This window comes from Leucoraja erinacea, chromosome 4 (genome assembly GCF_028641065.1).
Source record: "Leucoraja erinacea ecotype New England chromosome 4, Leri_hhj_1, whole genome shotgun sequence".
In the NCBI taxonomy this organism is placed as follows: Eukaryota; Metazoa; Chordata; class Chondrichthyes; order Rajiformes; family Rajidae; genus Leucoraja; species Leucoraja erinaceus.
Genome location: NC_073380.1, coordinates 546,168 through 572,215, shown reverse-complemented (window position 1 = coordinate 572,215; position 26,048 = coordinate 546,168). Strand labels below are relative to the sequence as shown.

Genomic DNA, 26,048 nt, shown 5'->3' with positions numbered 1-26,048 from the left:
AAAAGTGGGGATGTTCGCTAAAGATTGCACAATGTTCAATTTAATTTGAAACTATTCAGAAAATCAAGTAGCCCATATCTGTAGGCAGCAAGACATGCAATGTTCACATAGAGCTAAAGTTGGGTGAATGCAGGTGCAGAACTGCATTATACATTAAGCTTATGTTGTTTTTGGTATTACTTGATATTACTGATGGACATCCTGCTATGTTGTGGGTGGATCACAATTTTTTCTCAGGGTCTAAGTAAATTGTTATCATCTGTGTTGCTGGAAAAGCTGACCCTGACACAATGGGTTGAAATACAACATCCTGTTGTATCTTTATTATTTTGAATTTTCCTGGAATTCAAACAGTTAAAATGTAATTGCAATATTCCTACTTGCTTTTTCTATTTTCATAGTTTAAATCTGGTTGCAATCTGAAAGCTGTCTGGTAAACCCATGGGAATCCTTAAGTTGACAACAAATTATGAATCAAAAGAGTTAAATGAAAGAGTTCTATTTAAAGCTGTCAAACGTATAAATAATTTAAATATGAAAAAGGAATTAAAAATTACTGCTATTTCATGAAAATATCCTTCATTTTGTGTAAAAAATCTCTCCTCCTCTCACTTTCACACACCTGCTCAATACCAATTTAACAGTCCAAATGGGTGCAAAAAAGTCGGTGTCTGTTCCAGGCTTCAACTATCAAATTAAATACAGTTGTTTCTATATCAATGCAATAATGTATTCACCGTAGCAAAACCATAATGATTTTAAACATTTTATCATGTATTCTGAATCAATTGCTTTACCTTTTCTATTTGATCTGTTTGGAGCAGTTCACTGTTTTCACTCAGGTTTGGCCAAAATGTTTCAGGCTCCAAGTCAGGCTTTGAAGTTGGATTTTGCCTCAGACTAGTTTCTTCCCGTGTCGTTATCTAAAAGCAGGAACAATATTAACAACGACAATGCCACTCGGTTGCTTGAAGCAAGTTCAGACAACTGATAGAAGGTGGTTATCTTCGATTACAAAAAAAATAAGTGCATCAAAATTAATCCGCAATCACAGAATGTTTCAGGCTTTATTTCTCAAATTATAAATTAAAAATAAGGCCAGAAGCAAAGCTCCTGTACATGTATGCAAGAAAAATATGCATACCATTGCACAAATTTCCTATAGTTTTAAAGACAAATTGCATAGAAGGAAAACACAAATTCTTAGTTGACAGAAAATAACTTTACTGCAGTACTAATTTGAAAACAAGTTTTAGCACAAAACCTGACAAAACATATTGGGGTCAATTCCCCTTAATTTCCACTAATGCACTAATCTGACAATTTTATGCCATCAAATAATTGAAATCCTACATCGTAACTTTTTAATTGAAGTTGTTGAAGAGCAGAAAGCGGTAAAGGACATTGTTGTTAACAATATCAAAATCCATGAACTGCAGGATCAGTGTTGGTTTAAAATTAGTGCAGGTTTGTGGTGCCACTGGCAAACTGGGATGCACAGTAATTGGACAATACAGTGTTACTACTGTAATCTTTGAGGAAAGTTGAAAAAATACAGGCAACGAGACAATTTACTGTAAATACACTACCTTAAAATGAGGCACACTCAAAATCTTTGCTCAACTTCCACATTCCCATCAGTAAAATTTTCCTCCACATCAAAACGCACACATTAAATTCAGCAGTAACATCGAAAACTGCTTATTATCACAATGGTCATGTGAAAATAAGTACAGTTTGAGAGGAATCCACGATATGGTGGGCAGAAAATTGCAAATTTCCCCTCTATTTCATAATTTACTCCATTACATGCAATGTGTTTCAATTATCAAGTTGTGTGTCAGTTAAAACCAAAACATTTTCTGCTTGGCATTAGTAAACTGCTGCTGCTGAGGCAAATATGATGCATAAATATTTGCCACTGGTAAAACTGAGGGATGCACACAGCCACATCTGCTCTAATGCTTTGGGCAAATAAATAATAGGTTTAACTACAGATGGGCACCTTGAGACGTCTGCAGAGCTTGCGCAGTTCTTCAGTATTTAGAGCATCGATCCTGCGATGGTACTCAGTCACTGATACTACCTAAATACAGAGACAGGAAGAAAACAATTCCACTAAAATTTAAAAAAATAATATTTATATGGATGAAGATTACGGACAGAAAATAGGAACGTAAAGTCTGGAATGGAGCTTTAAAGAAAGAATAACAACAGCTTTGTGGGATTTGTGGAGGAAGGAAATAGGCAAAAAACTTTAAGTTTAGCTGTTAAAAAACCCACATGGTACCTGAAAATCATTGGACAATTAAATTATGTTGAAATGTTTTAAATAGTGAAATACTTTAAGTCTCTTGTAATCTCTTATCATTAAAAAATCATTAATTATCATTTAACAGCGATGCGCTATCTGAAAAATATTACATTATTCTGAGGTCTCCAGACGCAGATTGTTTTCCAAGATTATAATACTGATCGTAAAAAGCTATTATTTTCTGCAATTATTTCCTGTAAAATAAAATTATTCATTATTTTTTCAAAGATTGCATGCAAAGAAAATAAATGTTAATGTTAGCATTCTGAAATGTAATACAAGTTCACAGCAACTGAAAGTAAGATTGTTCGTTTTGTATAAAACATGAGTGAATTACAATTTTTGACCCCAAGTTTGATTCCCTTGGCATACATTATTCACCTGATTTACAAATCAAATTCACATACCACCTCCAAGATTAATTTAGATAACTTATACATTCAATGTATAGCTGTGGTTCCATGCTCTCTCCCATTTGGGAGCCGATTGTGATTTCAGAATCTTTTTTAAGTCAGCAGAGCCAATTTTACTCATCTCACGTCAAATGGAACATTCAATGCATGCTAACCTACTATGCCAATCAATTCTTATTCCCCGGAATCTCAAATAACATGATCACAATTTCTTAACATAAACCTGTATATTGTTGCATTTGATAAATCTCTCAAGTGTAGCAAGGCTGAGATATGGTAGGTGGATTTTTTTTATAACAGCAGTAGGGTGTGATTAAGTCTGGGTGGGTACAGAAAAAAAAATCACAGGAATGTTGCCAGGACTAAAGGGTGGGATTGGAAGATTTGCATTTTTAAGTCAAATTTAGATAGGCTTGGACTGTTTTCCCTGGAGCAGAGAGCTGAGCAATGACCTTATAACATATAACAATTACAGCACGGAAACAGGCCATCTCGGCCCTACAGGTCCGTGCCGAACAATTATTTTCCCTTAGTCCCACCTGCCTGCACTCATACCATAACCCTCCATTCCCCTCTCATCCATATGCCTATCCAATTTATTTTTAAATGATACCAACGAACCTGCCTCCACCACTTCCACTGGAAGCTCATTCCACACCGCTACCACTCTCTGAGTAAAGAAGTTCCCCCTCATGTTACCCCTAAACTTCTGTCCCTTAATTCTGAAGTCATGTCCTCTTGTTTGAATCTTCCCTATTCTCAAAGGGAAAAGCTTGTCCACATCAACTCTGTCTATCCCTCTTATAGACCTTATTGAGGTTTTCAAATTTATGAGTGATTGAGATAGAATATCTTGCGTCTCACTATCTTGCGTAAGACTAGAGATCATAGGCTTGAAGTAAGAGAGGAAAGTTTTAAAGGGAATCTGAAAGGCAAGTTCTTCTACACAGTGCTTGTATTCATATTGAGCTGCCAGCAGTGGTGGTAGAGACAGGAACAATCATGAAGCTAAAAAGACATTTCAACAGGCAAATAATCGGGGCCAAACATAGGCAAATGGGATTTGTATAGACAGCCACCATGGTTGGCATGGACAAGATGAGCAGATGGGCCTGCTTCAATGCTGTATAACTATGAATCCATAAAAAGTGCAAGTGCATTGTGACAATACATTGAATTTGACTATTTTAATTGGCCAGCTTCATGGCATTCTAAGTAACGTTAAGGGTAGATCATTAAAGCAGTCCTAAAGTATCACCATTTCTCCCCCCCCCCCCCCCCCCCCCCCACACAGACAATGTAGGAATGGAAATGATTCACAGAACAGGCATTATGGTGAATGCAGTCAATTTGTTTTAGATGATCAGATCCTGTATCCATGTTTAACGCGACTTCAGTTTTGCTGTGAACTTCAATGTGACCAAAAAGTCAATTTGACTGGATAATTTGGAGAGAACATTCATCCTAAATTGTAATTGCAAAGAGGTGAGCAGCTAATTAAAATCCTTAAAGAAAAATAAATCTTTCACGCAGTTCATCTGTCAAAAGCAATTTCTATACTGTGAATGGAGGGAGTAAATGCATCAGAAGATTGTGACGCTGAATGGTCAAATCTCCTGATTGCACATCGACAGATTCAAACTTAGCCATGACAGGTCTTTCCAATGCATGAGAACGGACAAATTACCACATGAACAAAATTAATAAAGTTGAATTTATATAGCGTTTTCTATCCTTGGGGCACTTTAAATAACTTGATAAGACAATTAAATATTGTTGCAGACCAGTTCGTCTTGGAATAATGAAAACCTAATCTGCATTCAGCAATCTGCCTCACATATCATTAGAAAATGACCAAATGGTGGTCTGGATTATGCTGTCAGCTGTGCATAACACGACACTCGCTATTATTAATTGTTCAGAATTTTTGCAGACTTCTGAGCGAAGATGAACTCCAAAGTGTTTGAGCAATTTGCAGCCGCTCTGCCGAGCATTCACCAGGCATTATGTCTGGTTATTATCAGCATTATCAACAGCAGAAGAATTGTATCCCATAATAAAGGCAACTTATGGTCCAACACATTTTCACTCGAACAGATCCTTTACTTTGTAAGAGTGTTTGTTCCCTAATTTAGAGTGCAGAACAGTGTCAAAAAAACAGCACAAAAGATGACCAAAATACCACCTGTAAAAGATGGTGAACAATATAACAACCAACTGTAGCAGCTGTACCAATGTCTTTACCTCAAATACAATGGTCCAGCAAATTACCATCAAAACGTGGTTAACTCTGAAATGCCCTTTGAAATAGCCTGGTTATTAATCTTCCATTTAAGCACAGAAAGAATACAATAAGATGGATCATCTGGCATCCACCCAGAAGTTAAATTCCAAGCTGTAAAGTCACTTGCAACCCAATCAATCTTGCAATGTTTTCCAGTTGAGAGAGCTGTCGTTGTAATGCTCTGACAAAATAGCAGACTACTTCATCATAAACGTTGAATATTTTCCTTTTGGTGGGACAGGATAATTCGCAGAGGTAATAATACAGAGGCACAAAGGCAGGATTGATAGCCCTGGGAATCCTCAGGAAAAATCCCATTACAAATACAGGTCAGGACACCCTCACATGACTTACCACCGACCATTATCCCTCAATGTTCAACAATCCTTGGAGAGAAAAAGCACAAAAAGTACCAAGGACATAGAATGCTCTCTTGACGTTGGATTTTATTTTCCATCAGCAAGAGGATTGGAAGTACCATCATGGACCAATCTTGCTGAGTACTGAAAGACATATCTACCAGACTGATTGTGTAGCAGGTAGTGAGTAAACCAACATGAGGGTTCAAGTAACAAAAACAAACATGATAGAAATCTCAGGCCAGGCCAGACAGCACCTGTGCAAAGAAAATCTGTTAATCTCTTTATTTTAGGACCACAACCTATCGTCAGAACACCTCATTTCAGTTTAAAACTAGTGACGTTTTCCAGACTTTTAAGGTTCCCAGACATGAAACGTCGACTGTTTTTCTTTCCACATTGTCTGATGTGTATCCATTATTTGCTATGTTTTTCCTCCAAATCTCCAACACTTACAGCTTTTTGATTTTCATTAACCAATGTTATTTTGTCTTTGCCAAACTACCTGCAGCCGATGCATCTGTCTATAATGGCATTATATTGACAGCATCAATTCCCTGATCATTCAAAGATTTACCCACTACACTTTAAATACCTTCCACATCCCTCCGGGGAGGGAACACCAAAGATTCATCTCCTTTTGCAAGAAGTGCCGATGCACCTCAGTTTTTTTTAAGGTTAGGTTACAGATACAGCGCATAAACATGCCTTTCGGCCCACCAAAGTCCACACCGACCAGCAAACCCCGCTCACTGACATTATCCTACACACACCTTGGAAAATTTACAATTTAATACTGTAACTATTGTTATATTCCGGACGGCAGAATGAATAACAACTTACACGCTGGTTGCCTGGATCACGAGAGAGATTTATTACCCAACATTCCCTGCTTATATTGAACACCAACTCATTAACATATACATGAATATGTATGAATACATTACACTGCTCTCCTACTTTTAAGTATTAAATCTAGGTAGTCAGTTTTGTTGTTGTGATACTCGATTTAAAACAAAATTAAGCATCAACTACTTACAGTTATGAGATCCTAGTCAATAACCTGTCAACCACCCCCTTAAAGTGCTGCTACGACAAACCCATAAATTGATACAACCTTGGCTCATACCAATGTTTAATTATATGGTTTTGTTTTGTTTTGCAATTGCTGATTGCTAGAGCTCATATAGAATATTTATTGCAGCTAAATTTGGGAAGTGCTGAAGTTAAACTTGATATTAAGCTACAGAGATGACAGTTTAAAAACTGCGAATGCTAGAAATCTGAAATAAGAGGAAATGTTTGCACTTGGCAAGTCAATTGGCATCAGTGGAAAGAGAAACAGAGTTGAAGAATTTTCATAAAAACTGGGAAAGAAAGAAAACAAGTTAGTTTGATGTTGCAGAGAGATTGGGGTGGGATGCATGGTCCAAAAGAGAATCTCTCTGGTAGGATGCAGCCGTGGTGATGAGCTGCGAGTAGATTAAATCCAGGAAACATAAAGCTGTAAGAAAGGCTCGGCATTTCAGGCTTCAGTGGAGAAAGAAATGTGAGCCAATTTGCAGATGGACAAACTGCAGCTGAATTCACCGAATTGACTAGTTTTGATACAACTGAACGTTGAGCTGAATTGACTAGTTTAGATACAACAGAGAAAGCACAATTGCCTGAACTTTTGAATTTAATATTGGGAGTAGGATGGCAATATTGAGATATTGTAACCTCTGTAGCCTCTTACTCTGTTTTATTGAGGCCCAGTGTAAGCTTGAATAACAGCACCTCATCTTTCATCCAGACATATTGCAAACTTTCAGACTGTATCGAATTTGACAACTTCTGGTAACTCACTTTTTTTGTATCAGAAGTGCGATAACTTTCTTTATCACATCGAGCCAAACCACATCCCCATGGCATTTAACGGCAGTGCCTTCACCAAAAAACCAAGAGTTAAAATGTAATTGGCCAGAAATCTAACCACAGCAGCCACATAAATATTGAGGATAAAAGGGCAGGTGACAGAGTGGATGATCTGTGTCAAGCACATCTACTTCCACATCAGAAGAGCCAAGTCAGAATGTGTGTGGCTAAGCCAAATGTTGAATGCTGGAATTATCGTAATATTACTGAATGTCAAAAATATATGGTGGCATGTTATCTTGTAAGAGTTCATCCATGATTGGACGTTGTGACATGAATATTATTTGCTTCTTATCAACTGTAGCCAAATGTGAGCATGGACTATTTCATTATCTGTTAATAAGGAAAACAACTGAATATCAATTGAGCAAGGAACCACTGCAGCAATGTCACCGGCTGAGGAAACTGTCCCCGAAGATCTTTCTGTTTATAGTGCCCTCTATAATGTTTGGGACATCATTTATTTATTTGCCTCTGTATTCCACAATTTGAGATTTGTAATTAAAAAAAAATCACATGTGGTTAAAGTGCACATTGTCAGGTTTTAAGAAAGGCCATTTTTACACATTTTGGTTTCACCATGTAGGAATTACAGCAGTCAAATCTCAATTCCTCCCTCTCTGTCGCATCTGCTCACAAGATGAGACTTTCCATTCTCCGACAACAGAGATGTCCTCTTTCCTTAGTAAACATGGTTTCCCCTTCTGTCATAGATGGATTTCTCACCCACACCTCCTGTGTCCTATGGTTCTACTCTCACTCCTGCTCCTTCCAGTCCGAAGGATACAATGCCAATGCACCTCACCTTTCACCCCACCAGCCTCCGCATCTAGCATGTCATCCTCTGAAATTTCCGTCACCTCCAATGTGATCCCACCACCATCTCCACCCCTTTCTGCCTTCCGCAGAGGCCACGCCCTCCATAGCTCTTCGGTTCATTCATCCTGGGCCTTTTCCATTGCCCGAGTGAGACATCAAGCAAATTGGAGAAACAGTACCTTATATTCCCTTTGGGTGGCTTACAACCTAACGGTAAGGAAATTGAAATCTCCAATTTGTGTTAACCTCTGACAACCCCCCCCCCTACCCCCCCCCCCTAACCCCCTAACCCCCCCCCCCCCCCCCCCCCCCCACCCCACCTGGACTCCCAACTATTTCTCCCCTCTCCCATCTCCTACATTCCTTCCTTTGGCCTCACAATTTGCAACTCTTCAGTCTATGCCACATCTTCTGCATCTATCGCTGGCTTTAATTCCAATCATCTGTCTATCAACCCCCCACTCTCCTGTGTCCACCTACTACCTGCCACAGTCAAAGCAAAATCTGCACCCTGATTCGCACAGATGAAATTTATCAAGAGTCCATGATGTCTGACGGTCAATGACCCTCTATATATCATCTTATCTCCAATTACAGCTCTCCTGGCAGTTATTAACTTGGAAACTGATAGAACTTGGCAGATGTCAAACTGAGCATTGGTCAGGTAGTCTGTCGAATGGCCAGAGCGTTCTGATGAAAGATCACTGAATTTAAAGTTTAGTTCTGTTTCCTGCTCCACAGATGCTGTCTAACACACTGAGTATTGACAGTATTTTCTGGTCTTATTTATACTGGTCAGCAGGTTGTTGATGAGCAAATGATGTGCAACAACATCCTGCTGATGGGAGAAGGTAAACTAAAACAAACCCTGCGTATGCTGAAAATCTAGAATAAAAACAGAAATACAGTTACTCCATCAGACTGGATGTAAGGAAAGGGGAGTGGAGTTAATATTTCAGGTTGAAGACCCTTCCTCAGAAGTGGGAAAGAGTGAAAACAAGTTAAGTAGTTGAGGTTGTTTGGCTAGATTACATTAAACCTATGTTTTATGGACAGGGCAAACTCAGGCAGTTTTCCCACATTACTAGATGGAGATTGCTGCTGTAACATGTCCCGGTCCAATTTGTGTGGAAGCAAAGCTCAACCTAGAGTATGTCTTCAGCATAAAGGTTAATATACTTATGGACCTGCAACAAGTGAAATGGATCTTTCAAATTGTCTGGAGCCTGGCTTCTGTGACAGTAAATATATTGGAGAGAGCCCAGTGAATTATCTACCATCAATACAAAGGATATCAAACAGAAGCTTAAATTGGTAATTTGTGTCCCATTATATTTTTACCACATTTCTCTCCAGGATATCAATTGACTCGAGCCAAATAGAAATAAACTCTGCCGCACACAGAGGTTGGTAGATAGTCATCTAATATTTTGATAGATATAAATCAACAACATTTATCCATGTTGTTTGGCATTGCTGCAGCAAATGAATCTACTCCAGAATTGACAAGATTTCCTAGAATGGCTGCATGTTCACAAACCAGATGGCGTTTGCAAAAAATCAGTATTCTGGCTCAAGTATTGACCTTACTTCAGGCTCTTTGCAGCTTTCCATCATGATGCAATATAAGAAAGCCAAAATGGATCATTGCTGAAGACATTTGGCCTTTTAGTCACATGCTGAACCCCACCATTATTGAGGACAGAAAAGTTGACACAATCATTACATAGAATGAGACCATGCACCCCACTAAGTCCTTGCCAGCCACTTAAAACAATCCAATTGGTCTCATTTACCTATTTTCCCCCCCGCAGTACAATACGTTATTTGACCTTAAATGCCTATCAAATTCTCTTTTAAAGCCGGATTATCTGTTTTCGGCATAGTCAAAAAAAACTTTCCTACACACGCCTTTGAAACAATCTGCAGTCCTTCAACCTTCTGCAAATGTGAACAGGTTTGGCTTGATCTGCAGAGTATTGATTGTATGATTAGAACAGAGGAAGCTGTCATTCAGTCCATTCCGGCTTTCAGCACATCAATCCAAATCATCCCATTCACAATCTAATTATTTCCTTGTCAACAAATCTCTTTCACACGCCCATCAATTGCCCTTTGATTCTTTTGCCATTTATCTACCCAATGTGGTAAATTATAGTATCCAAATAACTTACCACCATTTCACAGTTTTTTTATTTCTATTCAAGATATTCAGAATCCATCATTTTTTGCTTTTTGACTTCAACTTTTTCTTTCAAGAAAAACTCCAGTCTAACCTGGAATTGAAATCTTTGATCCCTGGTACCCAGTATTCTAGTATTTTTTTTCACCCTCCTTCGGGTCTTCACATCGTTTCTAACATGTAGTGACTGGATTTAGTCACAATAATACACTAGTTGTGGTGTTTAAGAAAGAACTGCAGGTGCTGGAAAAATCGAAGGTAGACAAAAATGCAGGAGAAACTCAGCGGGTGAGGTAGCATCTATGGAGAGAAGGAATAGGCGACGTTTCGAGTCAAGACCGTTCTTCAGGCTGATGTGGGGGGGGGGGGGGGAAGAAAGGAAGAGGCAGAAACAGTAGGCTTGTGGGAGAGCTCGGAAGGGGAGGGGAAGGAGGGGGAAAGCAAGGACTATCTGAAATTGAAGATGTCAATGTTCATACCACTGGGGTGTAAACTACCCAAGCGAAATATGAGGTGCTGTTCTTCCAATTTGCGCTGGGTCTCACTCTGACAATGGAGGAGGCCCAGGACAGAAAGGTCGGATTCGGAATGGGGAGTTGAAGTGCTGAGTCACCCTATCAGCCATCGCAAACAACAATTAATCCTCCGACATTTTCGCCACCTCCAACGGGATCCAACCACTGACCACATCATCCCATCTCCTCCCCTTTCTACTTTCCACAGAGACCTTTCCCTCCGTAACTCCCTGATCAATACGTCTCTTCCCACCCAAACCGCCCCATCCCCCGGTACTTTCCTTTGCAACCACAGGAAATGCTACACTTGTTGCTTTACCTCCCCCCTCAAGGACACAAGCAGTCTTTCCAGATGAGGCAGAGGTTCACCTGCACCTCCTCCAACCTCATCTACTGCATCCGCTGTTCCAGGTGTCAACTTCTCTACATCGGCGAGACCAAGCGCAGGCTTGGCGATCACTTCGCCCAACACCTTCGCTCAGTTCACACATTAACCAACCTGATCTCAGAACTTCAACTCCTCCTCCCATTCCGAATCCGATCTTTTTGGCCTGGGCCTGCTCCATTGCCAGAGTGAGGCCCAGCGCAAATTGGCGGAACAACACCTCATATGGGTAGTTTACACCCCAGCGGTATGAACATTAACTTCTCCAATTTCAGATGGTCCTTGCTTTCTCCCTCCTTCCCATAGTTATGGTGTAATCAGTTTTACAAAAACATTTTCTCTGCTTTTATACTCGACACCCCGGTTTAAGAAATCTAGGATTCCATATACATCATCAACCACTGTCTCAACATGTCCTGCCAATTCCAAGGCTTTATGCACGCAGATACCAGGTCTTTCCATTCCTGCGCACCTTTATACCAAAGACTGTATTTGTTTGCCTTGTTTTTTTCTGCCAAATTACATTCATCATCCTTTATTCAATATAATTTACAAATTGTCAGTCCACCCTCCCAACTTTTATTATATTGCAGGTACAACTATTAACCATGCCAGCTAGCTAGATGTCATCTGCAAATTTTGAACTTGATCCTGCCCATCCATCTTTAAATCAGGAAGTTCTGGAACCAATCTCTAAGCAATTCCAGAACTCAAAATTCTCAAATTTAAAAACACCATTTACCAGTTTCAGACTTGGGAGTCCTTTATTCCAGGAGCCTATATTTTATAGGCATCCTGTAATTGGACCTTGTCAAGCAACTTCCCCTTCCCATTATATTCATAATATTTGAACTAACTCGTCAACAAATACTAACAGACATATTTATATTCCACCCCACCCCCTCTCCCCCAAATAACCATTTAAAAACCATACTAATAATTGAGAACTAATTTTAGTGTATATTTCAACAATTCCCCAAACCGCATATCAATTCGCAGGGGGTTGGCACATCAGATTAGAATTACTAATTCCTAATACTTCATCTGAAGGCTGGATTTAAATCTGTACTCAAAGGATAACATGTTTGGGTGCATGAGTTAACGCTTTATATGTTCTACTATGTATACACGGGCATTATATACATGCAATCACTTCCAAACACAAACGGCGAAAACAATAGATATTTAAAAAAAAACACGCTTTGCAATTGAGATACATTTTTGTTTCCGGGAAAGCAGCTTTACGAAGTAAATGTAACTTGTGAGAGCGAAAGGGAGTGTGTGTGTTTGGTGCCAGAAGTCCGGCTAAGGTTGACTGTGCCAACCACAAAGTGAGTGAGTGCGTGGGGTGGGAAGAGGCGGCTCCGCTCGGCTAAACGCCGGAGTGCAGCCTCAACACACGAGTGTGAATGGGGAGAGGGAGCAGCTGTCCCTGCCGGCACCATGCTGGCTGGCCGGCATCATCTCTAAACCGAACCGAACCGAACCGGGCCCGGCCACTTCCCTCCCTCCCTATCTATCTACTTGCCATTGAGTACTTGTATCCAACGCGCGGATCCTTCCGTCCGGTCACCGGGGTCTTCATCTTGCCGACAGCGAATCGGGACATAATTTCCCTGCTGTTCCGCCGTGTCGTGCCCTCCTCAGTCCACCACCATCAGCCGCTACCGCACCACCGCCGCACCATGGCGACCCTTCCCCCTCGCTCGCGCCGCCCGCCAACCAACTGCTGGGTCCGCCCGGCTCGAGCTCGGGCTCGTGGCCGCGGCAGTTGGCTGGGCGGGGTCGCTAGCTCGCTCGCTCGCGCCCGTCCGGCCGGCCAGCCAGCTGAGCGACGCGCGAATACACCATTCAGAGCTCGGCATCAAGCGCTCTGCCCCCCCTCCCCCCCATTCAGAGCGGTGCCAGCACCCCGTGCCCTGAATCTCATCGCCCTTTTGGGGGAAGCCACAGACAGAATGAGCAAAGGGGGCTAAACTTCAGTCAGGACGACAGTAAGGCTGCAATGCCACGATTGACAACCACACTGCGTTTGGGAGACGTTTTGTTATATAATGCGCAAGGTTATCAAGGTTGAAGGGCACAGATTTTTTTGTTTAAAAGGAATGCAAATATGAAATAAATGTAAAGTGTTGCTAATATAGTCAACAGTAATCGTACAGAAATATTTTCTTGGACGGATGGGAATGAAGATAGCCAGGAGGCAGTGTTGCGATAAAGGGTTTTCTTTACATTATCGCCTTGGATTACAGGGTAGTCAAGTCAAGTCAAGTTTATTCGTCACATACACATACGAGATGTGAAGTGAAATGAAAAGTGGCAATGCTCGCGGACTTTGTGCAAAAAAACAAACAACCAACCAAACAAACTACAAACTAGTTACAATAAGCGAGTTCGGTATTCTGACTGCGCATGCCCAGGTCATAGGTCACAAGCGAAAAACACTCTCGGCAGCTGTGCCGAGAGTGGGCACAGACCTGGCCTCGTTCGCAGCCAGGATCGTTCCCGGGTCTCCGGCACCGCAATCGCTGTCGAACCGCCACTGGACCATACCCCCCCCCCCCCCCACCCTCCGAGTGCCCCCCCCCATCCGGGGTTGGCCAGAGACGTCGGGGGTCAGACGGGAGCAATGGCCCAGACTTTCAGGGAAGCAGTGCAAAGTCCAGCTCAACTCTGCCTGTAGGTTAACCTGACGAGACAGGCAGAGTTGAGCTGGATTTAGCGATGCCTCTCTGCGCTGCCTGCGGCGCCGCTTTCCCATCTGACTCCCGACATCTCAGGCCGCCCCAGGACAGATGGACAGGAGGGGGCACTAGGGAGGGGAGTGGCGGTTCGGCAACGATTGCGGCGCTGGAGACCCGGGATCGATCCTGGCTGCAGATGAGGCGCAGGTCTGTGTTCATGCCACAGCATGGCTGCCGAGAGTTTTTTATCGCTTGTGACCTTTGAGAAATCCCATGATTCCTTGCGTTGTTCAGAATACTGAACTCGCTTATTTCTGAAGAAGGGTCTCGACCTTAAACGTCACCCATTCCTTCTCCCCAGAGATGCTGCCTGTCCCGCTGAGTTACTCCAGCATTTTGTGTCTATCCAGCAACCAGCATCTGCAGTTCCTCCCTACACTATTTACAATTGACAGCACAATGGGCAGCAAACTTGGCATACGACTGAGTTGGAAGGAGGATTATATTGGACTTTAAATATATTCAGACAGGCTAGTGGTATGGCAGCCAGATGGCAGATGAAATATTGTACTAAGAAATGTGGCATCACATCTTGGTATAAAGAACAAGGAGGCAATATGAACTAATGGGCACAATTCTAAAGTAGGTAGGATAGGAAAGAATTAGAGGGATATGGACCTAACGTAGACTGATGGGATTACTGTAGATGAGGCATTTTGGTCAGCTTGTGCAGAATTCCAAATTCAGACAGAAATTCAGAATAGTGTATTTTAACCAGAAAATAGTTACCTGCATGATGGAATGTCTGTTTACTCACTACAAAAACTGCATCTGCAGGACAGAATGCTAACTACTACAACAAATCTATATTACTTGAATTCAACATGTAGTTTAGGTTTTAGTTTAGTTTAGGTTCCAAGTTTCATTTCATCTACAATCCTGGTCCCAAATACCAATCCCTCCAGTCTGAAAACCTTTCTGTTCTCTGCTTTTTGCCATTTTACCAATCATGTATTTGTGTATTCATCGAGCCTTTGATTCCATGCTCTTCAGTTATTACAACTTCCATCATTTTGTAGGTTAAAACAAGCTTAGAGTATATTTTTCAAGGCTCTCGTGGAGAGTTGAGGAAGAGGAAAAGTAGGCCCTTTCAGTATAAGCAATGCCTTTATTTTGAGGTTAGTGAGGAAAATTCTTACAAGAGCTGCAGTCCTGGCTTGTCCACTACGAAACTGGGAACCCGGTTGGAGAGGGAAATCACTGAGACTGATTCCTGTTTGTCCCAGAGGACCGGAGAACTGGACAATAGGATGGAGGGAGTGGACGATGACCAAGTGGGAACAGTTGCTGCCTTACAGGGACCCAGGTTCAATCCTGACTATAGGTGCTGTCTGGACAGAGATTGTATGTTCTTCCAGTGACCACGTGGTTTTTCTCCAGGTGCTCCGGTTTTCTGCCACACTATAAAGATGTACAGGTTTGTTGGTTAATTGACTTCTGTAAATTGTCCCTAGTGTGTAGGATTATGCTGGTGTACAGGTTGATTGTTGATTGGCATGGACTCGGAAGGCCAAAGGGCCTGTTTCCAGGTTGTATCTTTGAAGTCTAAACAAAGGGCCAGTAAAAAGACCCAGGGTCTTAGCTCCTGCGCCCTCAAGAACGGCTGCAGAAAGCACCCCCAGGGCATAAAGGCTGAAGGTGGCCAGGCGTGGAAAGGGACGATAGGTCGCACGCCAATCCAGATTGTGACAGCTGCAACAGGCCTTGAAAATGGGACTTTGAAAATAGCGCCAAAACCTGGTGACTTGCATATGGACTCTGGGCAGTTTCTATACATTCTATACACAGCAAAAAGGAGGAATATCGGCTCTGTATTCTATGTTTCCATACATTCTGAACTTAATCTAGGATTGTTTGTACGTATGGTAATCATTTTACTGAACTGTACCTTGGCACATGCGATAATAAACAACCATTGAACCATTGGTTCAACAAATATATTAAAGGAATGGGAGTGGCAAGATAAACATATGAAAGAGAAAGGAATTGAAAGCCATGATGATAAGGAACTGTACAACCTAAGCAAAATATTGAAGCCAATTATACAATGATGAAATTAGATTATGGATTTAAAGGAAATAACTACAGGAACTATATTTCTAGGAATGATAGAAATATATGTTATCTTCCATTGTATGTACCAACTTTCCTGGATAACTTGAGCATGAAATTCGCCCATTATGGTATTGAAACTCTGATACCCACAAAGAGCTGGGCAGGATCTGAATTAATGAAAAGTGCTTTTCAGTTGTGGGCCCCAACGCTGTGTCCTGCTGAATTGTCATATCACGAGGTGGTGAGGGAGGGAGGAAGGCCTGGGATGCTCAGTATTATTTCCCCCCTCTCCATTAGCATCCCCTGTTCTGCCTTTCGCAACACATCACACTTTGTCACTCTCTAACTGAACCCTATCTGCAATTTAACACATGTATCTCCTCTAATTCAATCATCCCAACCATTTTTGCAACCTAAAACTAATTTTTCCCCCCTCTTTTATTCCCAGTTCTGATGATAAGTGTCTGATGTGAAAGATTAGCTGATTCAAAAGAACTGCCTGACCCACTGCATGTTTCCAATGTAGCAACTTGGCTCACTTTGTCCAAAGCATTGGTGAGTGCACATGAAGAATAGTGTACCGTTCTGGTCAACACATAAAATAAAGTGATTAAGCTAGAGAAGGCAGAGAAAACATTCACAAGGATGTTGCGACACTGGATGGCCAAGTTATAAGGAGAGATTGGAATGATGGAGGCTGAGGGGTAAATTTACTGAGATTTATAAAATTATGAGGGACATGGATAGTATTGATGTTTCAGGTCGAGACCTTTCAGGTCAGGCAATGTTTCAGGTCGGGACCTTTCTACAGAATCTGAATTGAAAAACTACCGAGTCTGTGCCCAACAAAAGCGCACAAACATATCCGACAGGGCCTCCAGCAATCTCCTCCCTTGTTTGGTATAGCATTTTGTTTAGTACAGTTTAGTTTATTATTATTGTCACATGTACTGAGGAACAGTGATTTTTTTGTTGTTGTGTGCTGTCCAGTCAAAGAAAAGACTATACATGATTACAATCAATCAGTCCATGGCATACAGATAAACTTAAGAGGGCAGAACATTTAATGCAAGATAAAGTCAGATTAAAGATGGTTCAAAGGTCTCTACTGTATGGAGTTTGTATGTTCTCCCTATGACTGCGTGAGTTTTCTCCAGATGCACCGATTTCCTCCCACGCTCCAAACACGGACAGGTTTGTAAGTTAATTGTAGGCTTCGATAAAATTGTAAATTGTCCCTAGTGTTCGGGATGTTCACTGGTCAACGCGGACATGGTGGCCCAAAGGGCCTGTTTCCGTGCTGTAACCTCTAAAGTCTCTAATGAGGTCAGGACTGCACTCCAGTTGTTGTGAGGATGGTTCAGTTGCCTGATAACAGCTGGGTTGAAACTGTCCCTGAAATTTGGAGGTATGCGTTTTCAAACTTCTGTATCTCTTGCCTGATGGGAGAGGGGAGAGGATGGAGACTGCTCCTTGATTATACTGGTGACCTTGCCGAGGAAGCGTGAAGTGTGGATGGAGCCAATAGAAGGGAGGTCGGCTTGTGTGATGGTGTGGGTTACGTTCACAACTCACTGCAATTTCTTGCGGTTTTGGATGGAACTGTTCCCAAACCATGCAGTGATGCATCCCGACAAATTGCTGGTGATATTTATTCCTAAGAACTAAGAACTTTCAACCATCTATAGTCCGTGCCATCAATGTATACTGGCATGTGTGTGCTGCTTCGCTTCCTGATCAAGGATGCAATTCATCTAGTTCTGGGGATTTATCCACCAATGTGTATCATGATATCCAATACCTCGTGCATATGATAGGTTTCAAGGGATATTGGCCATGCGCAGGCAGATGAGATAAGTGTAAATGGGGCATGTTGGTCACTGTGGGCAAGTTGGGCCAAAGAGCCTGTTTCTATGACTTCCATCATCTCAATACTGACATGCTGCAGACAAACTACACCCCTTGGTTTAGAAACCCCATTTAGTCTCCAAAGCAATCAAATTATTCCCAAGCGACCCTCATAATAGGTATGTTACAATACTTACCTTTTCTGCCACTGGCCTTGTGTGCGATTTTGGCGCCTTTGAGGTGGGGGGGGGGGGGGGGGTAAAACGCGGTTTTCTCCTACCTTGTCCTGTATTATATTTTGTTGGAGTGCAAGCTTTTGCTGAAGAATTGTTCCGACGGCCGTTCTGTGTATTTTTGTTTTTTAAATCGCCCGATAAGTTCAGCGCTGGAGCCGCAACGTTCCAATTGATCGCGTTCCAGAAAAACCCACTCGCAAGATGATTTAAATGGCAATTAATTTACAGGTATTAAATCAATTTGGCCTATAAATCCATGACAATGGGATTAAAAAATTATGTTAATTGTGAATTCTTGTGTGAATGTTATTTGAACACTTAGGCTATTTAAAAATGTTAATCTATTCTTAAGAAATTGATAGATGTTTAGATCTAGTAATTGAATTTTGTAATTAGCTACAATTAGGTAACTAACTAATTATATGCTTTAATTTCAACTCATCTAAGTAAGATTGTTTCATATTTGTTTCAGAATGCTTCATTCTATAATAACTGAAAATGTCTTTCAGTTACTAAGAAAGTCTTTCAGTTGCTAAGAAAGTTATGGGCTTTTGACTGTCCTCGATCACAGCTTTTGTGTTAAGTCAATGTAAAAGCAATAGGGAAAAATATGCTAATTTCAGTATGAAAATGGCCATAACCTTTTTAATACTGAAGATATGAAAGTGAATTAGGTGTCAAATTAAACTTCTTTTTATGCTTTATCTGATGGAATAAATTACAGACTTGATTTTTAAAATCTCAAAATTTTGTAACATTGCTACTCATAAGGATTCTGCTTAAAGCTGCCTGCTTAGGCTATTTCATTACCTATTTTTGTTCCTTAGTATTCTCCTATAGCCTTTATATTCCTCAAATGTTAGGAGAACAAAAGTTTTTTTTTAATTTTAGATTTGTTTAATTACCGGTACTTAAATGCAATGTTGCAATTGCTGCGTGGAACTCAATCTCAGGCATGAAGTTCAGCAATTTTAACTGCACTCATGCATGTACACATTGTTGGTGCCACTAGCCTTGCTATTTTATTGCACATTTTTGAACAAATCACTTGTCAAGAGTATTTTGCAGTTTTAAAAACAGTACTGAAAGTACTGTTATACTGACTTATAGATGGTATCAACACTTCCTAAAGTTAATTTAAATAATATTTAATGCATTGCATGAACAATTGTCAATTACAAAATCATATCAACTGGCATGGAAACACAGAGCATTTGTATTACTCAAATCACAGAGAATTGTAGAAGCATAGGCGGATATTTCACCATTGTGATTGTTGAAGAGTTCTGTGAAAGAGCTAGTTAATGATTCCATTCGCATACAATTGGATCAGCTACCTACAGCCTTTAATTCCATAATCACTATATAATTCTCCTAATCAGCCCTTTGCATTTTGTTAATTTTCTTAAATTTGCTTTTTTAATTAATCAAAAAATATATTTTTCTTGCAACTCCTGCCACATGCCTGCTGAATATTTCATGATTTATAGAATATAGAGAAACTGGATGTTGAGTTTTTTCTACCCTTTTCATCTCCGAGTATAGCTAGTGTTAATCGGTTTAATTGTGACATCACTGGTTACCCTGGAGTTTGTCCTCGCTGACACCCATCTTCTATAATTGTTTATACTTGAAACCTGATCTATCCATCCCGTTTAATCTCTTCCCTGTACGGGGACCCGACTTTTTCCCTGTCGGGTCTCGGGTGTCGTTGGGCCTAGCATCGAGGAGCCGGCGGCGGCCTCCGCCCGGGGACTAACCCGAGGTCTCCAGTCGCGGAGCCTGCGGACCCGACATCGCGGAGCTGGCCATCTTCAGAGCGGGAAGAGCTGTGGTGATGCGCGGCTGTGACCCGTCTTCGGAGCTTCGGAGGCTCCGGCTGCAGGCCCGGTGGACAGTAACATCAGGAGCTCGCAGTTCCCTGGAGGGAGACCGCTTTTCGGAGCTCCCGCTACGGCAACTTCTCCCGCTGGAATCGCGGGGTTTAAAGGACACGGAGCCGGGGCCTAACATCACCTGGCGTGGCTTAAATGGCCACAGGAGTTACCATCGTCCACCGGGGACTGCAGTTGGACTGCTGAACGGCGGGAGAAGAACAATATTTAAGAGGGAGTTAGATGTGGCCCTTGTGGCTAAAGGGATCAGGGGGTATAGAGAGAAGGCAGGTACAGGATACTGAGTTGGATGATCAGCCATGATCATATTGAATGGCGGCGCAGGCTCGAAGGGCCGAATGGCCTAGTCCTGCACCTATTTTCTATGTTTTCTATGTTTCTAAAGGGAAGAGATAAGACTTTGCCTTCCATCACAGTGAGGAGGTGTTGGAGACTCACTGTGATGGATGTTTATGTAAACTGTGTTAAGTGTGGGTCTTGGGTTTTTTTGTAATGTAAAAACTGTAGAAAATGCAATTTTGTTCAAACCAAGTTGTTTGAATGACAATAAAAGGCACCTATCTATCTATCATCTGATTAGGTGCGAGGATCAAGCATGATTTATCATTGTACATGTACCTCACTGTACTTGTGCATATAATAACTCGACTTGGATCTTCACTGACCTACAATGGAAGGACTGGAAATGCCTCCATTTATAAAGGGGATTTTTAATTCAAGTCTTTCTTGCTACCTTCAAAGATTTATGTGTGTGACTGCTCAACTTTGAACTATGCAAGCCTTCGAATGCTGTTCCGTTTAATTTGTATTGTCTCTTTATTTTTCCTCCCAAATTCCATAATTTCCCAGTTATCTACATGAACTATAATCTTCAATTCAATAGTATGGTACTGTCATTGGAAGTTACTGTTTACCACACTTACATTTTGCTAAAAAACATAATTTTGAAGTTTCGAAATATTTAATAGACAGATCAGATGCTGGAAAACCGAAAGAAGAACAGGTACAAACAGGGAGAGGAGTAAACATACGGTGAGAAGCGAGGTGACTTGGAAGAGAACAAAGAATGGGGTAGGGTAGCCTTTCATTGTCAAACTTCCCACCCTTCCTCTTTATCACTCTTTGTTCTCACTTAATTTCCCCACCCTCTTCCTCCTCTTCTCTCAATCCTACCATCCATTTCATGCCTCTTTTCTCCTACTCTCGCCCTATTGTCCACAATCTTGCCGGCTATCACTTGTCACTACCCCACCTACTCTCATCAATCACTGTTTCGTATCCTTCTCTTCTTTTGCTTCCTTGCCTCCAAGCCTCCTCCTTCACCATCCCTCATCTTTCATCCCTTTCTTTTTACCCTAATTCCTCGCTCTCTGCTACCTCCAACTCGTCATCTTTTAAACTCTGTGTTCTTTCAGTCCAACATTCACAAAGTTTGCTTGTCCAGTTACCATTTTGCTGCCTCTCAGTCTGTGGGAAGGTTGTAATGTCTGGTGAAGTCACGTTAATCTCTCCACATAAGATACACTTAATATCTCAGGAATGAATTTGTGAAGTTTTATTTGCTCACTGAAGTAGACTTCTGAACGGTCCTCCTATAAGTTGGGGGGGGGGGGGTGTTCCGATATTCCAACCTACCTTTTCTACTTACACTATCAATAACTCTGCCAATCTTTGTGTTATCTACAAACTTCTTCTGGTCACCGCCTCCAACAACCTTTTGACTGCCAGCCAACAGTAATAACCGAGGTAACATTTCTGACAAAGCTCTTGGTTTCTCCACCAGTTCCAAAATGAGACCGATTTGATGAGAACCACGAGGAGATCTTGGAGCTAATTAACTGAAAACACATTGCTCGAATGGAAATGCGATTAGGTCTCAAGGGAAAAATAAACAACTCAAAGGCACCTAAGTGCTAACATTTGACAAAATACACCCAAAGAACAGATGATAGGTGGAAAGAGCAGAAGCGGTCCAGCAACTCTTATAGACAATAGACAATAGGTGCAGGGGTAGGCCATTCGGCCCTTCGAGCCAGCATCACTATTCAATGTGATCATGGCTGATACCATGACGTGCAAATTCTTCCAACTAAATCTCTAATGCCCAAATGCCCAAATTAAAAAAACATCTTATAATGGTAGACAAAGCCCAAAGAAATAGACTCTTAGATAAACTCCAAAGTTAATCATCTGTCCTGGAGTCAAATGTCCTTAACTTAACTTCATATCACAAAACTCTGTTTCACCCTTGCCACGACCCCAGGACAACAGGAGGTTGGAAAAGCTAAATTACAATTAATCAACAAGATTCTCTGCGACAGATGTTATCCCAACTGCAGTTCTAAAACGTGGCTGGGTCTAATGTCTGATATTAATTCACAACCTCATCTCTTATCTGAGAATGACAAAGCTGCTGTAATCTTGACAGACTTCAAGAGAATTGCAATCATTCCAGGGGGGTCTCCCTACTACATGATATGGAAAAAAGTATTTGCAATTGGCAATGCAGCTAGTCCCCAAAAGACAATGTAGATTCCTTCCATGGAAAGGTAGAAAAGACATGACCTTCATCATGGGACAACTGTCCATATGGTGCCAGCACAATAACCTGGCCCACAACACCAGCAAAACAAAGGAACTGATTGTGGACTTTGGAAGGAGTAGCATGTGGACCCACAGTCCCGTTTATATCAACGGGTCGATGGGTGAAAGGATCAAGAGTCTCAAATTCCTGGGCGTGCACATCTCTGTAGATCTTTCCTGGTCCGAGAACACTGATGCAATTATTAAGAAAGCACATCAGCACTTCCTGAGAAGATTATGGAGAGTCGGTTTGTCATGGAGGACTCTCTCTAACTTCTACAGGTGCACAGTAGAGAGCATGCTGACCGGTTGCATCGTGGCTTGGTTCGGCAACTTGAGCGCCCTGGAGAGGAAAAGACTACAAAAAGTAGTAAACATTGCCCAGTCCATCATCGGCTCTGACCTTCCTTCCATCGAGGGGATTTATCACAGTCGCTGCCTCAAAAAGGCTGGCAGTATCATCAAGGACCCACACCATCCTGGCCACACACTCATCTCCCTGCTACCTTCAGGTAGAAGGTACAGGAGCCTGAAGACTGCAACGACCAGGTTCAGGAATAGCTACTTCCCCACAGCCATCAGGCTATTGAACTTGGCTCGGACAAAACTCTGAACATTAATAGTCCATTATCTGTTATTTACACTTTATCAGTTTATTTATTCATGTGTGTATATATTTATATTATGGTATATGGACACCAGATCTATTTTGTAGTCAATGCCTACTATGTTCTGTTGTGCTGAAGCAAAGCAAGAATTTCATTGTCCTATCAGGGACACATGACAATAAACTCACTTGAACTTGAACCTTCATCATGTGACAACCCCTAGAAATGTACAGCAAGAAACACTATATAATAACTTTTCAATGTTACAATCACTTTCAATTTGTCTAAATAAAGAATCGTGGGACACTCTTCTTAAATATGGGTGCCCTCAGAAATGTATTTCCATTCTCTCTCTGTTACATGAGGACACCCAAGCCATAATCCCAATAGTCTACCTCAGACCAAATCCTAATGCAAACTGGATCAACTAAAGCAGTCATTATTCCAAAACTCTTGCGTGGGTAGGAAGTGCAGATGCTGATTTACACTGAATATAGACACAAAATGCTGGAGTAACTCAGTGGTACAGGCAGCATTTCTGGAGAGAAAGAATTGGTGACCGCACAACAGTCTCGACCCGTAACGTCACCCATTCCTTCTCTCCAAAGATGCAGCCTGTCCCACTGATCTATTGCAGAATTTTGTGTCTATCTTTGTTCCAAAATTCTTAATCTTTCTTGCTCCAACAATATATTTCACCTCCAACAAGCTTCCTACTGGAGTGGACTAATCTACAGGACAAATAGGAAAGCGCTTAACATCAGCTGCCTCCACTCCAGAACCACGATCACTCCTACCTCACTCAAGGTTCGAGCTCTGAGTAGTCCTTGGCTTGTTTGTTTTAAAGTGAACAAGAGAATGGGCCTTACCCTCAACGTTAGTAAAATAAAGGTCCTTCACAAACCAGGTCTGCTGCACAACACGTCCTCTGACATCATCAGTCAATGAGAACACCTTAGAGATTAGCTTCCTTGACACATCTTTGCAGCCACCCCTCAGATATAGTGGATGTCGATAATGACATTCAGTACATCCTTTAGTTTGCTGAGAAAAGAGTCCATTGATTCATTTCTCTATTTGCAGGATAGGTGAATCAATGTCAGTGTCCTCTCCCAAGCCATTATCTCCACCATCAATGCTCTAATTACACACAGTCACTTCTGAAAGGCTGGTCATATTATTCACACATCTAAATGCCAGACTCCCAAAACAGGCATGCAACACTATTCAAGTGTTGTTACTGTGACAGATGAGCAGAAGTCAGAGAAAATATTTTGTGGATCCTGGTGATGATTGAAGAGAAAGGAACCATTTTATTGAGGAGCATCAGACAATTTAAGGACATGTTTAGAAGCTAATCTGAAACGTCAGCACCCTCCAAAAAACTGTATTGTGCAGAAAGTACCTTGCATGAAAAGCACAATAACCAGGTCTTGAGAGTTAACAGGTCTGACAATTCTTGATAGAATTCCAGAATCAAATTTCTAGAATTCTCTGAAGGCTACCTCAGAAATTCATTCACGCCAGAATTATCTGAAGGAAATAACCCCAAGTCCTGAAAGCAGAAATTAAACCAAATTGTATTTAACTAGGACAAACAATGGCGAAACTGAACATCCAGATTCAAACATCAATAGAACAATACTTAAAAAGGAGTGAAAGAGATAATTAGTTTGCATCAATCACCGAAAATTCATTGTTAATTGAAGTAGAGAAATGGCAAATATGCTAACATGTCATGGGATTGCATTAATAGAAACATGACTCATCAAACAATGTACACCATTTTCTCATCATGCACTGGTAATTTGCACTGGGCCTTTTTTTTCCCTCCCATTTCTTCAGGTTGAATGATAAAGTGGCCTTAGAACTGGTTGATGGAAAGGGTATGAGAATGATTCTTAGCATGAAGGACCTTAGCTATTTTAAGACACTGTGGTCATGTACCTCACACCTACAGATGTTAAATCTGCAAATAAGAATCGAAGGGTCGGATTACATGTCTGCTGCAAGATTATCTGACATTGGTAATTGAACGGTGCCAGGATATTCGAATAAAATGGCTCAACAGAGAAACATAGAAAATAGGTGCAGGAGGAGGCCATTCGGCCCTTCGAGCCAGCACCGCCATTCATTGTGATCCTGGCTGATCGTCCCCTATCAATAACCCGTGCCTGCCTTCTCCCCATATCCCTTGACTCCACTTGCCCCTAGAGCTCTATCTAACTCTCTCTTAAATCCATCCAGTGATTTGGCCTCCACTGCCCTCTGTGGCAGGGAATTCCATAAATTCACAACTCTCTGGGTGAAAAAGTTTTTTTTCACCTCAGTCTTAAATGACCTCCCCTTTATTCTAAGACTGTGGCCCCTTGTTCTGGACTCGCCCAACATTGGAAACACTTTTCCTGCATCTAGCTTGTCCAGTCCTTTTATAACCATATAACAATTACAGCACGGAAACAGGCCATCTCGGCCCTACAAGTCCGTGTTGAACAACTTTTTTCCCTTAGTCCCACCTGCCTGCACTCATACCATAACCCTCCATTCCCTTGTCATCCATATGCCTATCCAATTTATTTTTTAAATGATACCAACAAACCTGCCTCCACCACTTCCACTGGAAGCTCATTCCACACTGCTACCACTTTCTGAGTAAAGAAGTTCCCCCTCATGTTACCCCTAAACTTCTGTCCCTTAATTCTGAAGTCATGTTCTCTTGTTTATAATTTTATATGTTTCTATAAGATCCCCCTCATCCTTCTAAACTCCAGTGAATACAAGCCTAGTCTTTTCAATCTTTCCTCATATGACAGTCCCGCCATCTCAGGGATCAATCTCGTGAACCTACGCTGCACTGCCTCAATCACAAGGATGCCCTTCCTCAAATTAGG

The 26,048-nt window shown here is 41.5% G+C and overlaps 1 protein-coding gene across 2 annotated transcripts in view; it reads right to left on the bottom strand.

Moving 5' to 3' along the window:
• LOC129696081 (oxidation resistance protein 1-like) overlaps window positions 1-26,048 on the bottom strand; it is a 147,361-nt gene that overhangs the window by 25,732 nt on the left and 95,581 nt on the right. The window contains exons 1-3 of one of the 2 annotated variants that reach the window (XM_055633490.1): window positions 12,713-12,949; window positions 2,006-2,082; window positions 798-923 (exon numbers count right to left, since the gene is read on the bottom strand). In XM_055633490.1, coding sequence (XP_055489465.1) covers window positions 798-923; window positions 2,006-2,082; window positions 12,713-12,797 — 288 coding nt within the window. In that variant the 5' untranslated portion in view covers window positions 12,798-12,949. Of the gene's footprint in view, window positions 1-797; window positions 924-2,005; window positions 2,087-12,712; window positions 12,950-26,048 lie in introns of those variants that run through there. The other variant, XM_055633489.1, reaches the window with a different exon arrangement.